At 39.8% G+C, this 15,676-nt stretch overlaps 2 protein-coding genes across 3 annotated transcripts; one reads left to right on the top strand and one right to left on the bottom strand.

The window, feature by feature from the left end:
- The first annotated feature begins 3,050 nt into the window (after positions 1-3,050).
- On the top strand, positions 3,051-6,039 carry LOC102717007 (DNA excision repair protein ERCC-1). Its single transcript, XM_006662453.3, has 9 exons — positions 3,051-3,348; positions 3,425-3,488; positions 3,575-3,678; positions 3,982-4,081; positions 4,168-4,244; positions 4,629-4,728; positions 4,947-5,018; positions 5,171-5,239; positions 5,417-6,039. Exons 1-9 carry the CDS (start codon positions 3,092-3,094, stop codon positions 5,723-5,725), a joined length of 1,152 nt encoding a protein of 383 aa, XP_006662516.1. The 5' UTR covers positions 3,051-3,091; the 3' UTR covers positions 5,726-6,039.
- Positions 6,040-6,407: 368 nt separating this feature from the next.
- Positions 6,408-15,676, bottom strand: LOC102703718 (STE20/SPS1-related proline-alanine-rich protein kinase). Of its 2 annotated transcripts, none has more exons than XM_006661898.3 (22): positions 15,242-15,676; positions 14,030-14,284; positions 13,784-13,908; positions 13,649-13,693; positions 12,129-12,210; positions 11,677-11,745; positions 11,395-11,565; positions 11,248-11,313; positions 10,396-10,464; positions 10,245-10,316; positions 9,845-9,903; positions 9,311-9,592; positions 8,656-8,789; positions 8,420-8,514; positions 8,262-8,327; positions 8,124-8,183; positions 7,834-7,935; positions 7,672-7,723; positions 7,542-7,594; positions 7,368-7,432; positions 7,046-7,097; positions 6,408-6,884 (listed from the first exon to the last, which is right to left on the bottom strand). In XM_006661898.3, exons 1-22 carry the CDS (start codon positions 15,449-15,451, stop codon positions 6,807-6,809), a joined length of 2,262 nt encoding a protein of 753 aa, XP_006661961.1. In that variant the 5' UTR covers positions 15,452-15,676; the 3' UTR covers positions 6,408-6,806. The 2 variants fall into 2 exon arrangements, with proteins under 2 accessions (XP_006661961.1, XP_006661962.1); XM_006661899.3 differs by having other exon boundaries at positions 8,283-8,327; positions 15,242-15,675.

The raw sequence follows: 15,676 nt of genomic DNA, 5'->3' as shown, positions 1-15,676 counted from the left end.
TTTTTTATCTCTATATATTCTATTAAACTATATTATCTCTAACCGTATATATTTTATCTCTAACATTTTCCGTTGGTCGTAATAGGAGTGAAGTCAACGATTATAACTGAATTTAAAATCTTGTGTTTTCACTGTCTTCTCTTAACGGTTCCACCATCATCAATTACATCTATCATGGACAGTCATTCACCTTGTTGATTACGTCCCTTATCTCTCTTGTCTATTTAATTTTCACAATAGTTTCATGATAAATTGTTTGTTGTTGTCGTTGCAATTTTGTAAAATATATACCTGAACCTGTAGTAGCAAAGTGATTATTTTGACAAAATAATAGCAGGATTATGAAATTTACTCATCTTTGTTTGATGAATCGGTATAAACCAAAGGCTTACTTTTTAACTAGTCATACTACCGCTATGCGTAAATGGAAATGTGGAACTTTTCCTCTTTCGCGTAGGGTTAGGATGATCATCTGTGCTCTTGAGAATAGGAACCTAATGATAGGTTGTCTCTTGTCTTGTCTGTTATGCTCAGCACTTCCGCAATGCTAGATAAGCATGTTTAAACCATACTCAAACTGAGTATAATCCCATTGCCCAGAGAGAGAGAGAGAGTCTAATCGACTCTGTTTAATTGCTTTCAAAATGTTCAATCTCTGTCCGCGGCCCGCCTGTGATGTGAGTACTGTATTGACTGCCGCTGCCCGTATGGCCGTATCAGTGCTGCACGGGTGCTGTAGTACCACCCACTGTTCCTTCTGCTCCGGCCGTCGCAGCTTTTCTCCGGTGACGATTGCTGTGTGCAGCGCACAGGCGGACAGGCCACATCATACACCCACCGTGAATTCTCCGGAAAATTCACCCGTTTTCTTCTTCCTTTTCTTTTTCATCTCACGACCACCGGGTGGTTCCTCCTCCGCGGCTCGGTGTGCGGTGGCGACGCACCGTGGCCATGGCGATTCCTTGCTTGGCGCCGTGCCTGCCGCGGTTGAGGTGTCACCACGCGCGGCTGCGCTCCACTCCAGTGGTTGCGGGATGCCGGTGAGAGAGGGACGTAGACCAGTGACATTGCCCCGTAATATCACTGACACATGAAACCCACGTGGGTCCAGGTATATATAGGTTCTACGTGTCAATGACTCGATATCGTCCAGAATGTTACAGGGTAATGTTACTTAATCCGAATCCGTGAGAGAGACGTTATGGGGCCGGCGGTTGGGCGGTCCTCTCGCCGATTTTATTCCCGTATTGTCGGGAGATACTGGGGCCATGGGGCGTACCAAAGGATACATCAGCAGCAGCAGTACGTACGATGTAAGTGTTTCCACAGAGCAAGGTCAGGACACGAGAATGGAACCAAAGCAATTAAGCAAATATATACACAGGCTGTTTGCTGATTTCATTTCATTTAATAACTCTATTATGAAATATAAGTATTCATACGTTGTGATCAAATTTTCAACGTATAAATATTACGACGTGTAAATATTACAGAAGAACCGTGACAGTTGAGTATAAATACTTATATTTACAACGTATAAATATTACAGACAGAAGAACCGTATGCTGCACGATTTGCAGACACGGGGGGCCGCCTCACGGTCACGGTGATAAACAATTCTCCCAGACGTACGTACGCCAGTACGCCGTCGACACTGATACGCAGCATATCCACCGGGAATATTTTCCGAGATATCGTGTTGTGTCAACCGCCATGTACTACACGCACGAGCTACTGGTAGTACTACTAGTTGCGTACACCATTGGAAGTGGTTGAACCGTCCATCGCCCGCACCGCCCGAGTTAACCCTTCATCGTCGCGGGCTCGTCAAGTAGCTGGCCTGCCTCTCGAATACTGATGAAAATGGAGCTAACTCGAATTGATGGTCGTTGTACTGTATTATATAATTCTGTACATAATTAGACATGCTATTGCAGTATATAAAGAAACATATATACAAATATTGCTCTCGCGTAAAATATTTTTTTTTCTACGTGACAGGAAAAAGTGACTAAGAATTCTTCTTTTTTTACGAATCCCCGTCTGTTTCCTTTGAGCGCACGCCCATAAGCAGTGATCAAGAAAATTAATCAAACGATCCCAATACCGTGAAAGAAAAACTTCCCAGATCCAGGGAAGCTTATCATAAAAGGCTTTGGCAAGGGGTTTTATTTGTTTTTTGAGCAAAAAGAAAAGATCGGATAGATTTAAACCGTAATTAAAAAGGTAATCACTACTATGCCATCCTAAATCATGATCTTCATCAACTTGAATTTGGTTCTCTCGCGAAAATGGTGAGTTGCATAGATGAGAACCATGAAAAGTAAGATCCTGAATAAGAAAACAAAAACCGAGGAAACCACAAGAGTGAAGACTAGTAGAGCCTCATCTTTTGTCATTCTTTGCTCCCTTTGTAGTCAATGATTCATTCGAATTTCCTGACAAAAATTCATATATATATATATATGTCTCTACATTAGATTTTATATAAATTTAAGCATTTCTAGACAGTCTTATATCGCAAAAGGAAAAAGTACGAAAGTTGAAGTTTTCCTTAAAAATTTGAAATGAAAAACTTTTATATAATTTTTTTATGCAAAATATACTATAGTTTTGATATTTTGGTCCTTTTTGAAAATATATTTTACAAACATACTCTTAAAAAACTTATTACGTGAATAGACCTTTCGATCGCAACATTGTTATTGGCGCTGTCATTGAATATGACGGCACCAATATCGGTGGCGCCGTCATCTGGTCACGTGAGCATAATATTATTAGTTAGAGGACGACGTTGCGAATGACGTTGGCACGGTCCCAATGGTTCGAATAAGTTTTTTAAGGGTGTTTGTAAAATAAGGTTTATAAAAGGGCCAGAATGCCAAAATTCCAGCAAGGAACATACTTCTACCCGCCATACACCCAGCATTCCAGCCCAGTGACGAGCTTGCATCGACGGACCGGACCAACATGGGCTTTGATGGGCCCATCTCATTAAAATTCGGCGCAAAAAAAACCCCCCATTTCACGGCGGAGGGCGGCTTGCGGGTCGTCGCGGCGGCAACCCGAGCGGGTGCGCGGCGGTGGCGCCATGGACGGGCAGCGGGACGAGGAGCAGCAGGGCCGGCGGCAGCCGGAGCCCGGGAAGAACATCATCAAGATCCCGTCCTACCAGGAGGTCTTCGGGAGTGGCGCCTCATCCTCCCCCGCGCCGCCGTCCTACAACCCTCCGCCCCCCAGCGCCGCCACCGCCTCTTCGTCGTCGTCGTTCTCGCAGGCCTTCTCCTTCCTCAAATCCACCGAGTTCTACTCCCCGCCACCTCCGCCACCACAAGCGACCACTCCACGGTACCCTCCTCTCCCTCCTCTCGATTTCGGCACACGTTGGCGCCTTGCCTGAGTCCAGTTCTGTTTCTTCTCGCAGACCGCCTCACGCTAGCTCATCCGCTCCGGCGCCGAAGAACGCCATTCTGGTGAGCCATAGGCAGGTAACCCGTCGCACCTTGACCTTTTGTTTCCTGCGTGGTTGATTGATTTCCCCTACTCTGTTAGTAAATGTGATTCCTTTGGGCAGAAAGGGAACCCCTTGCTGAAGCACATCAGGAATGCAAGGTGGACGTTCGCCGATGTCGTGCCGGACTACGTGCTCGGACAATCGTCATGCGCACTGTACTTAAGGTTTTACCTCCCGCTCTGCCTTTGCTCCAGTGAGTCTGAGTCTATCTGTGTGCAAGTAATTACAAGAAAGAGTGACCTTGTGTTAGTATGAGTATCTAAGGGATTCATACTCAAATGCCCCAATACTGCATTAGACAACCGGCGTAAACTCTGTCCAATAGAAGATCCAATGTTGTAGCTCTAGTCCGTTGCACTGTGAATTGCAACCATAGCTATTTCCTTCATATGTTCTCAGGATAAATGTGCATGGGGCTGTGGCATTTTGTGATTCTTACAATGCGCTTTATCATGTGGTGCATGCAGTGTCCGATACCATCTTCTACACCCTGACTACTTGTACTATCGGATAAGAGAACTGCAGAAGAATTTTAAGCTCCGTGTCATCTTGTGCCATATTGATGTTGTAAGTTTTTATAGACCTTGACGTGCTTTCTGAGGCATCTCCAAAAGAAGTTTAGTAGTCTTAACGTTTATGAATTTATTGCTTAGGAAGATGTTGTCAAACCTTTACACGAAGTTACAAGAACAGCAATTCTACATGATTGCACACTCTTGTGCGGCTGGAGGTAATATTATGTAACATTATATTTCTTTTATGTTTTTTTTCTCTTTTGCAATTTGGAGTACTTATGTACTGTTTTATCTGTTCATTGTAAATTTGAATATTTTTCATAGATTACCATATCTTGGCTCATTATTCTATATTGCCTGTGAAATGGAACCAGGATCATGTATCACTGGATGGGTCCCATTGGCTACATTGTCAAACATTTTGTCTGTAAATTTTAAATTCAGAAATAGACTGTGCTCATGTGTTGACTATTGAAAAAAATGTTCTAATGGCTCTTCATCATGCAAATGGGACAATTTTGTATTAATGAACTAACAATAATTTACTCCAATATGGATGACATGCTTACGAATATGTTATCTGATCAAACCACTTGTAGCCTGGAGGAATGTGGCCGGTACTTGGAGACCATTAAAGTGTATGAAAACAAGTCAGCTGACAGCATTAGGGAACATATGGATAATGACTATTTATCAAGGGTATGCATGTAGGCACTCTCTCAACTTTAAACTAGATATATCTAATTAGCTGATTTTGTATGAATTGTTGAGTACGTTGAGCTACTATGGTTTATCAGAAAATTTTTCCCACAATTTCCTTGCTTGTTTAACTCCGTTCTGTTCTGACTGTTCTCTATATGGATAGCAATCATTAATTGATATATTGCTCACTTTGAGTTTTGGATATGGTTTTGCAGTTGACACATGCTCTTACATCCATTCGGCATGTTAATAAAACAGATGTCGTGACGCTTGGTTCAAATTTTGGGGTAAGCTGGATGAAGAGGGCGTAATCTAGCATGCTTACATTGTATATCATATCTGATGTCAAGTTCTATTTTGCAACTTTGAGAAAAAAAAAAGGTTCCCAACAGAAGATGCACAACATAATCTAAATGTGCATCTGTTCTTGTATTTACAGTCACTTTCACAAGTTATGAATGCTTCTATGGAAGAACTTGCTCGGTGCCCAGGAATTGGTGAGCGGAAGGTGCTGTATCTCAAATCTCGTTTTTTATGCTCTTATGATTCATCGGAAATGTTTCTCTATGGCCTATGTATTGGCTATCCTTAAGCACACCTATTGTTTTGCTGCTATGTTTAATTCCATGATGGTTGATTGGATGTCTTTAGTTTGATTAATGTAGAGTCTGTTCAATTACTGTAGGTCAAACGACTTCATGACACTTTCCACGAGCCATTCAAAAGGGCTTCCAGCCGCCCAAACATTGTAGTACCTGACACTCCTGACAGAGAGAGAACGCCAGGCCGACCTTTATCGACAAATGATGGTGCACAGGATGCCGTAGAAAAGCCAGATGCGTCCGTGAAGAAGAGTTCTAACGTAAGATCAGCCCTTACCGAAGCCTTTGCCAAGTATTCAGAAAAGATACGCAGCCAGAACCGTGATTCAACAAGTGTGGCTGATCAAGGCACCAGCAGTTCAACTGTAGGAGATGAGAAGAACAATAACTAGATTTAGCGGTAGGAAGTCCATGGCAGTCCAAAATGGTGAGTCCAATCGTTCTGCGTGTGATAGATTGTTGTTGTACCTGCAAGATGGTTTGTGTGTTTGCCCTCTTTAACTTCAAAAAAGACAGAAATACTGTCAGTTCTGTTAGTAGCATGTACAATTGAGTCTGGAATTCAAATATGTTGCCCTCTAGATTTAGATCTTAACAGACTATACAGAATATTCATTGTCTGGACAAGGATGATGTACCTCTATTCCGCAGAAAGAAAAACGGAAAATGTTCTCGCTTCAAAAGGGTTTTATTTTTATGTTTCTAAGAGTGCCACATAAGTAACAATAAATTTCATTGATGGGAGAAATACCCTTTACAATATATCATTTCATCTTCTTGTTTTATAGAAGAGGCGACACGAAACCCATTTTATCTTCTTTATAACTCAGCGCAATTGCACCTATTTAGTAAGAATGAAACTCCCACAGACTAATTAGATAACGTGGGATGTTTTCCAGGACACAATTGGTTATCTTAAATTAAGATGCATCAGGATCTACTCATTTATGAGACATCAAACAGAAATGAATCCAGGAAACTCGCATATCTCAACAATGAGGACACAAATGCATACTGTTCTGGGGGTATGCAGATTGGCATATTTAAAACAAGAATCAAAGAATAACAAGAGCCAGTAAAAAAATACATTTTATTCTGCAGTCTTATCTGCATTGAGAACCAACGGTTGCCCTACGATCTACATAATCACAGCTATTTCAATGATAGTTGTGGCCGAAGCAGTAAAATACACGGCACCATAATTTCATGACCACCAAAACACCATTGAAAAAATAAACCAAAAAGAAAAAATAAACAAAACTAATATACACACTGATGGCACTAGGCCATGGCATGCCAACTTTCCGAGACCATATTTTCTTAAGAGCACCTGCAAGAGCTAGCTTCTATAAATAAACCAATTTTATGATCAAGGAAGTGCAGGTTCTCTTGTTAAAACTCATTGTCAAGGCTGTTTGCCAAGCAATCGATGCAAGCCAGAGCAGGCAACTCATATCAGGCGCATGTTCTGGTTTATGTTTCTTCGTTGTTATCATCCCTGATGTCTTCTATTTCTTCTCGGCAGTACAATGCATTTAGCTCTTGCTGCAACTGAAATGATGTAGAAAAAACAAATTATTATGCATGCCAACATGAACGAGGCAAAACTGCCCCAAGAAGCCCCCATGAGTGCTGCTGTTTAACATGGAGAGTTGACTAGAAACAGTAATACCAACATAATGTAATCAACTAGGAAAAATATCAACACCAACCTGAACATGCTTTAGCTTAGCGGCAATTAGTTCGTCAGTCAAAGTAATCATCCTGCAGGAAAGGAAAAAAGTTTTAAGTTTAATCATTCAGTGATCAAAGCCACAAAAGCATGTATTGTAAGAGAACCACAAACAATATTTAAAATATTTAAAACCCACAAATAATAGTTGCAGCCCATATGTAACAACAATGAAACGTCAAATGAAATAGAGATAAGAGGAGGCAACTGACAAAACTGCACCTCCAACAAGTTCAGTATACTGTAGCCAAACTAAGACATGATCACTATAATGACAAATTATGTGGGTCATGAGGGCTTACCTAGATTGTAATTCTGAAATTTTAACAAGTAACGACCGTTCTTTCTCAGAATTAACTGACCCAACCTGCCAAAGAAGAAACAGACATTTTTTTAATGCTACAAAACTTTTAGAGGAAGATTGGGCAAGGTAACTCTTATCAATATTTAAAACTGTACTTTACATTTCTGCTTACCATTGTCTCGCTATCCATATTTCGGTGTTGTGGGGATACTCCAGGCAATACTCCTGATGAGAAGAAATAATTTTGGCTTTAACCAAAAGAAACCAGGAAATTTTGATGAGTACATGGGAGAAGCATTTACCATCAACTTTCTCGTTCTGTTGCAAGCTACTTAACACGTTCATGATCAGATCCTGAGGTAAAGAAATAGTAAAAATGTTACTTACACATCTATCAGATAATTTTATCTCTTTATCATGCCCCAACATTCTCAAATAGCATGATAACCAAATTCTCTCCATACCTGCTGAAACATCGTCTGTTTCACAAGGTTCTCAAGGTGGGGAATTAGAATTGATGATGATACTGAGCTATTGCAGAGTTCCTTCACATGATGACTGTTAGACTGCAGCATACATGAATTTTAACAAAAAAACAGGTCAGCCCTAACAAAATCGGCAAGAGAAACAATGGTAGATTTGATCTTTCATATTCCCAATTCAGGAGGTAACATACTCCCCGAAAAGAACAATATTTTCTTCTTGTTTCATGTAGACCTAAACAAAGCATACAGTCATGAGACAAGAGTTATACCACTGGCTTAGTGTTCACCAACCAATCACCAACGCTAGCAGATTTTCTTAGCGGTGAACCCTGAGAAAAATAGTATTAATCATGAATAGAATACCAAGTATCCAATTAGTGTGGACATCAGATAAAAGATGCTCATACATTAGTAAATACGAATATCACCTGTGGTGATTTGCGTGAAAGGCTACTCAATGGAACTTCCTGAACCTAGAAGTCACAAATTATTCAATATTTTTTCTCATGATGTAATTTTACTCAGTTCAGATTAACTAGAAATGTACCAGAGCCATTCCACTCACCTTTGCAAGATCAACATTCTCAGATGTCACGGAAAAACGGCCTTTAATCTCCACCACATTACGTTTAGACTTATCACCCAAAGAATCTACATATCCTACAATGATTAAAGAATATCAACCAGATGTTCAGGTCATATCTAAACAAGATAAATAAAGAAAACCTTACATATGCTGCTATTCAACAATAATGCTAGTGAGAACAATGGACATTTGGAGCAAGATAATATGACTTGTACCTCCTGAAGATCGAATAGGAGCTGACAGACTGTTTGCAGAAGCACGAGTTGGCAGTGACAATGGACCACTAAGATTGGAGGCTCGTCTTGTTTCAGTTCTATGTTTTTCAGATGCCAATTGAGTAGTTGCATCCCTGTTGTCACCAATAACAATTGAATGAACCTTGAAATAGCATAAGGAAATGACAGCTCCAATAGCTTTTCATGAATCAAACAAGTTATATATTGCAACATTTTCATGAAGAAGTCTGGGTGAGATAAACGATGAGGAAGATTAATTTGAAGAGAGAGAGAGAGAGAGAGAGAGAGAGAGCTGCTACACCAAGGTAAACAAACAATCAGAAGAATTAGGCAGTTGTGATTAGTGGAAAGTCAAGGTAAGCTGTTCTTCGCTCTTCTATTTCTCATGAATTAATACGAAACAGGACAAATAAGAGTTATATAACTTGGATTACTATAATTGCATACCAAATTTTTTTAAAAAAATTAGCGAAGTAACCAAAAAATTATTAGGTAAATAATTCGTCCAAAAACTGCAGTTCCATTCACTTGCTGAGCTATATGCTCACATGAGTGAAGATGAAAAGGTGTTATAAACCAATCACAAGTCTGAACAAGAGCATGCTGGGAAAAAATTGTTCAACAGATAACAGACCTTTCAACACCATGGCCCTTTTCAACTGTTGAGCTATTAGCCCCACCAGAAAGGATAGCTGCGGAGCTGGAAATCTGTTGTTTCTGTCCAGAAGTACTTCTCCAATATTTTGACTCAGGATCTTGCTTTGATGTCGAGGGTGATGAGTTATTCTCTGATCTAGAGTTTTCATACCCATTGGGCATAATTTTAGTATCAACATTGTTGTCATCAAAATCGAAAGCTTCAAATGCAAAATCGCCTTTTCCATCTGAATTTGCTAAGTTGGTAGGGGTCCGTCCACTGAAATAAAACGGTACGTTTCACTTCAGATGCTTTAATGAAAGACTAATAAGCATACACTATCTAAATCTACAACATCACATCACCCTGCAGTAATACAGAGAACAGCAAGTACAAAGATATAAAGGCTAATAAGCACACACTATCAAATCTATAACATCACACTGCATTAATACAGAGAACATCAGGTACAAAGATGTAAAGGATGGTTTCAAATATATTCACCAAAAGATGACAAAAGAATGGCTTAACCTGAACACACTTTCATTTGCACTCGACGATTTTCCCAAATGATTCCTAGAAAGTAAATCCTGAGGTGAACAAAAAAGTGACTGCAAATCAGAATTGTTCAATGCAATTGTCTATTGTTAATTAATTTAACAGCTTTAAAGAAAATTATAAGGTTGCAGATAAGTGCCCTACAAAACTAATACAAGGAACAACAGATTTTCTAGGCTATCAGTTTCAATTTGAAAGAATTAATGCTGAACCATACAATAGTGGCATGCAAGTCTTTTTCTTTCGGATGCATGTAATAAGCCTAGAGTGTGGTCATGCTAAACAGCTCAGTGGGATATCCTGAGCTGATAATTACTGCAGCTTGCAGTACCATGGCCATATTTGGTAGTAACTTTGAAGCTTTATACCCAACCTTTTCAACTTCAATAGTTCTTGCTGCTGTATCATCATCTTCTTTTATTTCAGGGGGTTCATCATCACGAATCTGGAAAGTTAGAACTTAAGAATAAGGACGTGCAAATAATGCAGAATGAAAATAAGCTGGCACAGTATAGTAGAATTACAAGTGATGCTTGGGCTTTGAGGTCTTCAACATCAAAGTTCCATGCACTAACACCTCGTTGGTATTCACTCTGTTAGGTTAAATAGTAGAAGTGTAAGTGATAATCTCAAATGATAGAGTAAATTTCACAACACTGCAACTATTGTGTCAAGATTATCAATTTGCTGCAACTTTAGCTGCTCCATTTCACAGAACTGCAATGACAGCTAACGATTTTGTCAGAGAACTGCAAACTTTGTTTATCTGACAGATTGGGCCCGCCCATCAGACATCGCACTGTTTGCAAGTTGGGCCCACATGTGAAACACTATAAGGAATAAAGCTTCGGTTCTATGACAAAACAATACGCTATTCTTGTGGTTTTGTGATATCTCTCTCTAAAGTTGCATCAAAGTGATAGTTCTGAGTTCTGACAAGATAGTTATAGTTTTGTGAAACTTACTCCCTTGCTTGTTTCTAATAAATGCTTGCAAATTATGATGAATTCTTTTAAAAAACAAAATGAAATAATATAAAAAATATGGTTAAGATTGCAAATAGATAACGGTTCTATGTTGATTAGTCCCTCCATCTTATGTTTACTGGGTGACCAAATTATGCATATAAAAGAGTATGTTCTCTCCTTTTCAAAATACAAGCCTAAAGTTTTCTGGGGATTCAGTATTTTGCCACTGCACAAAATGGTCTTCAATTATTTGCCATTCTGATTTGCATGTCATTGTTACAGGCGGCAACATAGTCAAAGTGGCAACCTTTCAAGTCACAACAAATAAGGGAATGCTTGAATAATTAAATGAAAGATATCTTAAAGTCTTAAACATAAAAGATAAACATCAAGTTGTATGCCACAAACCAGGGAGAGTGCCTCCTGCTCAGAAGAAGGCATTTTCTTCAAGGCCAACTGTGCTGCATCTTTAAGCTGGACATATACAGAAACTTCAGACATTTTGTTTTGACCATCAATGGAAAAATAGGGTGGCAACAGCGTAAGGAAGAATACCTGCAGAGCCTTTACACGGTCCCATAGAGGAGGTAAATCAGTTAAGATACCCTTCATTGTCAATTCTGGAGGTTTTGCGTTTTTGAAAAATGAATGCTTTAGCAACTTTTCAGCTGTTGGTCTCTTTGTTTGATCTTTTACCAAGCACATTGCAACCATCTCCTTAAATGACTGGTCACAACTAAAAATGATTAATTAGAGAGCTACATTCCATAACAAAAGTTGTAGTTTAGCAATAGATATACTTCATAGTCAATATTTAGTTGAAAGGATGAGTACTACCTTTGAGAATCTTTTGTCACGGTCATAGTCAAGACCAGGTGGAGCATTCTGGAGAGTCATGAGAAGAACCTGCAACCAAAAGGAAGTACATTGAACAAAAATCATGATTTCCATGGACTGAATTACCTTGCCAGTACAGTGTGCAAAACCATCAGAACCACCAAGATGATCTCACATGCCATTGAGGATCAATATGACATAAACAAATAGATTGTGGAATCAATTATACGAGAGGAAGACTACATAGGTAAAAATAAATGATCATGGAAAGCACATTGCCTTAAGTCGGTGACTCCAATCTACGAAATATTTATTTAGTTCACCAAATGAAAGAAGAGAAGCAAGAATCAGGAATACTGTCATAACAGTTGTGGATTTACCAAGCCATTGACACTAACAAACATGCAATAAATAGATAAATAACTACTTTAACTTGAACATCAAATCATTACCTTCATAGGGGGGTACTTTGAAAATGGTGCATGACCATGGGCTAGTTCAAGTGCAGTGATACCAAATGACCATATGTCAGCTCTGCAGAAAGAGACTAGTTGTAAATCCATCTTTATTAGCAGAAAGAGACCGGTAGTAAGTTGGTCTTTATTAGCAACTAAAAATATACTCTCTCCCTTTTTTAATGTTTGATGCTTTTGACTTTTGGAATTGTGTTTGGCCATTGTCTTGTGTTAAAAAATACATGATTATATATTTTTCTGTGGTTTGTTGACCAATATTTTTGCATATTTGAGCAAAATGTTTTGGGTTTAATTAGATCCATGCCATTATAGCTTTCACATTTTTTAAATCTACCACTACTATTCACGTATTTAGAACCATGCCACTACAACACATCCAAAATCTAATCCATGCCACGCTGTACCCTTAAGACACATTTTAAATCGTATTTTGGCAACTGCATTTTCGTATGGATCAATACGCCCCTGATTATCGTTTTAATACATGGTCCCCGTCCCCTGACAGAGAGCGGACCAGCAGTGTCAGAGTGGCATGGTTTGGATTTTGAACGTGTCGGAGTAGCATAGATCAAATATGTGAATAGTACTGGTAGATTTCAAAACCATAAAGCTACATTGGTGTAAATCTAACTAAGCCAAACAAAATTAGTTTAATAAAACTAGTGCTCAAACACAAGTCCAAAAGTCAACGGCATCAAATAAAAAAAGGGGGTGGTACAAGAGAAAGCGAAAGCATTGGAGGGGAGGCAACTCATTCAATGCAATGTTAAAAATATAAAAAATATTGTCTGTTTAGGAGTCATGACATCCTGGGTCATCTTATTCTTACCAAGAGAAGATTGCATTCATTTGGCAAGTATAGTATTTGTCAAAATTCACTTTTCTAAAGAACAAAAGCATGCATAGCATCATTGTGAAGTACATATATAGAGGATACATGTGTGCCCAACGAAAATACATAAACTAACTTAAACGAGGTGTGATGTGGAATGACATTATACCAACACATTATCCTTTTTTGCATACTGCATTGTATTCCTATTTCCAAATGGAAAAGAAAAGGTACGGTCTAGCCTACAAGATAATAATGCAATGCAAGAATGTAAAACAACCAGGGTGGGGATCACTGGTTCTATCATATTTCTCTTCTTTTGCATTCCTAATTCCTAATGGAAAAGAAAAGCTATGGTCTCTTACCTACAAGATGATATTGCAATGGAAGAATGTAAAACAACCAGGGTGGGGATCACTGGTTATATCATACTTTTCTTTTTTTGCTTTAACATGCTGGTAATTGTTAACATGAATAATGAATGAAGAAAAAATGCATAAACAGAATAATACGAATGCAAGCATGTCATGTATAAAAGCAGTTTGTGGAAACTGTGATAGCAGTATGTTTGCATAAAATTGAGCAAAGACATGCTTCAGGCACGTTCAGGATTGCATGGAGGTATGAAAAATTATATGTACGTATAAAAGCAGAACTAACATACTTGAAGTTATATCCAGTGCCTGGCTGGAGTACTTCTGGAGCCATCCTAATAAGCAAATTGAGACACAGAACAAGTCAAAACATGCTCAAGTTCTATAATATTTACTTGATCTCATCAGAGAAAAACGGTTCTTACCAGCATGGTGTTCCAACAAATGTGTTCCTAGATCTTTGTCGATCACCTCTATCGAACATGCAAGCAGATACACCGAAGTCCCCAAGCTTCACTATGCCAGCATTATCAATAAGGATATTGCCAGCCTGCTCAGCATCACATTGACCAAAGAAAGGTTGAGGTAAACAACATAAAATTAAATTACTACAATATTACATCAAATTAAATTATTACAATATTACACATAGCTCTTTGACAGAAGCTAACCTTGACATCACGGTGGATTTGTCCTTGCCTGTGAAGGTAATCTAAAGCCTTAAGTGTTTCCTTTAGAATAGAGCCAATAACAGGTTCTTCAAAACCATCAGGATATGCAATTTTCATTAGGTGCAAACAAGAACCCTCAGTCATGAATGGCATTACTACCCAAAGGCTGTGCTCGACAACAAATGAGCAGTAAGCCCTGATGACATTAGGGTGCTCTATCAAGCTCATGATTTGAGCCTCGCGTTGGATTTCATCCTACAAATGGTGCACAACTATAAGAAATAAATTCATTTATAGCTTTGGGAAAAGAAAATGAGAAACAGAAGTCAGACATATAAAGATGTTGACAGATGATACCAAACAACGATGATAAATGCCAGACCATTTACCCCCATCAAATGTTTTCCATGGCCTCTATTTTTTTAAAGAAAAAATAGTGAAGTAATAGCTAAATCCACCTAACAAATGGCTAAAAGTAGAAACCCACGGCATAAATATAAGAGGCATTGTCTGAAACTTGGTTGACCTGAAACTTCAGTTGTTTTGTTAGTTTGGTAATATCAATCGCTTAACATGTACCATGATACATGCTCGTATACTGATGATGATGATATCAATAGAATGTGGATGCCCCTCAAACCCCCAATGACAGGAAATGATAAGGATCACACAAGGCATTAGAATTCATTGTCTGCAATCTCATAAGCCGACCATCTATCTATAAACATGCAGACACGCATTGACACATGCAAAATCCACTCACCCAAATAAAGCCAGATTCATAGCCAGTGAGCCGTGATGTCAGCACCTTAACTTGCAAGTCATCCTGTCCAGTTTATGGCTCAAAAAAGTATCTCCCCCACAGTGATCAACTAAAATTTTCAACTCGCCATCTCACCCACAATTATACCACGTTTGAGCTTAAACTTAAGACTTAGCAGCAACAACTACTCCTAGTACAGTACCAAATAAATGTCAAGTAGATTAACATCATAATCTAACAATCACTGAAGTACCAGCGCCTGATAGGACGCTACTGAAATTTCATCCCCCCAATCTTCAAAGCTACCAAATCAGCAGGAGATACTCCAATCCACCCACAGATCTCTCGCTAGATCAAACAGCAAAACAACACCTACAATCGGACCACCACCGGAAACCCTACGGAAGCAAAAGGGAAGCACAAGGGGGGATGACGCAGCGGATGCTCACGATGTTGTTGTTGAGCTGATCGAGATCCAGGCACTTGACGGCCACGACCTCGTTCCTCGGCACGAACACCGCGCGGTACACGACGGCGTGCGCCCCGTACCCGACCTCCTCCCTGAGCTGGTAGTCGCGCGGATTCGCCGTGAACGACGGGACCGCCGCCGCCGAGGCCGACGACGACGACGTACGCTTCACACTCCCGTTCCTCCCCATGCTCACCGTCGCCGAGGGCACCCGCCGCCTCCCCTCGCGATCGCCGGTGCTGCTACCTCCCGCCGCCGCAGCCGCAGCCGCCGCCGGCGGCGACCGGCCCGTTGACCCGCGTCCACCTATAAGGCAAGGGACGAGAGAGAGAGAGAGAGCGGCAGCCGATGGCTAGAGAGAGAAAGAGAGAGAGAGAAGGGGGTGGAACGGAAGAGGTAGAGAGAGAGAGGAGAG

The sequence above is a fragment of the Oryza brachyantha genome, chromosome 10 (genome assembly GCF_000231095.2).
Source record: "Oryza brachyantha chromosome 10, ObraRS2, whole genome shotgun sequence".
NCBI classification, from domain to species: Eukaryota; Viridiplantae; Streptophyta; class Magnoliopsida; order Poales; family Poaceae; genus Oryza; species Oryza brachyantha.
This window is presented reverse-complemented; position numbering and strand designations above follow the sequence as displayed.

What these genes read in the sequence shown, in the direction of transcription:
- LOC102717007 (XM_006662453.3), top strand. Translation starts at nt 3,092, where the DNA reads ATGGACGGGCAGCGGGACGAGGAGCAGCAGGGCCGGCGGCAGCCGGAG. An exon ending in ACACTCTTGTGCGGCTGGAG is followed by an intron (nt 4,245 to 4,628) that starts GTAATATTATGT and finishes AACCACTTGTAG; the next exon opens with CCTGGAGGAATGTGGCCGGT. An exon ending in ATAATGACTATTTATCAAGG is followed by an intron (nt 4,729 to 4,946) that starts GTATGCATGTAG and finishes ATGGTTTTGCAG; the next exon opens with TTGACACATGCTCTTACATC.
- LOC102703718 (XM_006661898.3), bottom strand. Translation starts at nt 15,451, where the DNA reads ATGGGGAGGAACGGGAGTGTGAAGCGTACGTCGTCGTCGTCGGCCTCG. An exon ending in AAATCCACCGTGATGTCAAG is followed by an intron (nt 13,909 to 14,029) that starts GTTAGCTTCTGT and finishes GATGCTGAGCAG; the next exon opens with GCTGGCAATATCCTTATTGA. An exon ending in TGGTGAACACTAAGCCAGTG is followed by an intron (nt 7,936 to 8,123) that starts GTATAACTCTTG and finishes TGTATGCTGCAG; the next exon opens with TCTAACAGTCATCATGTGAA.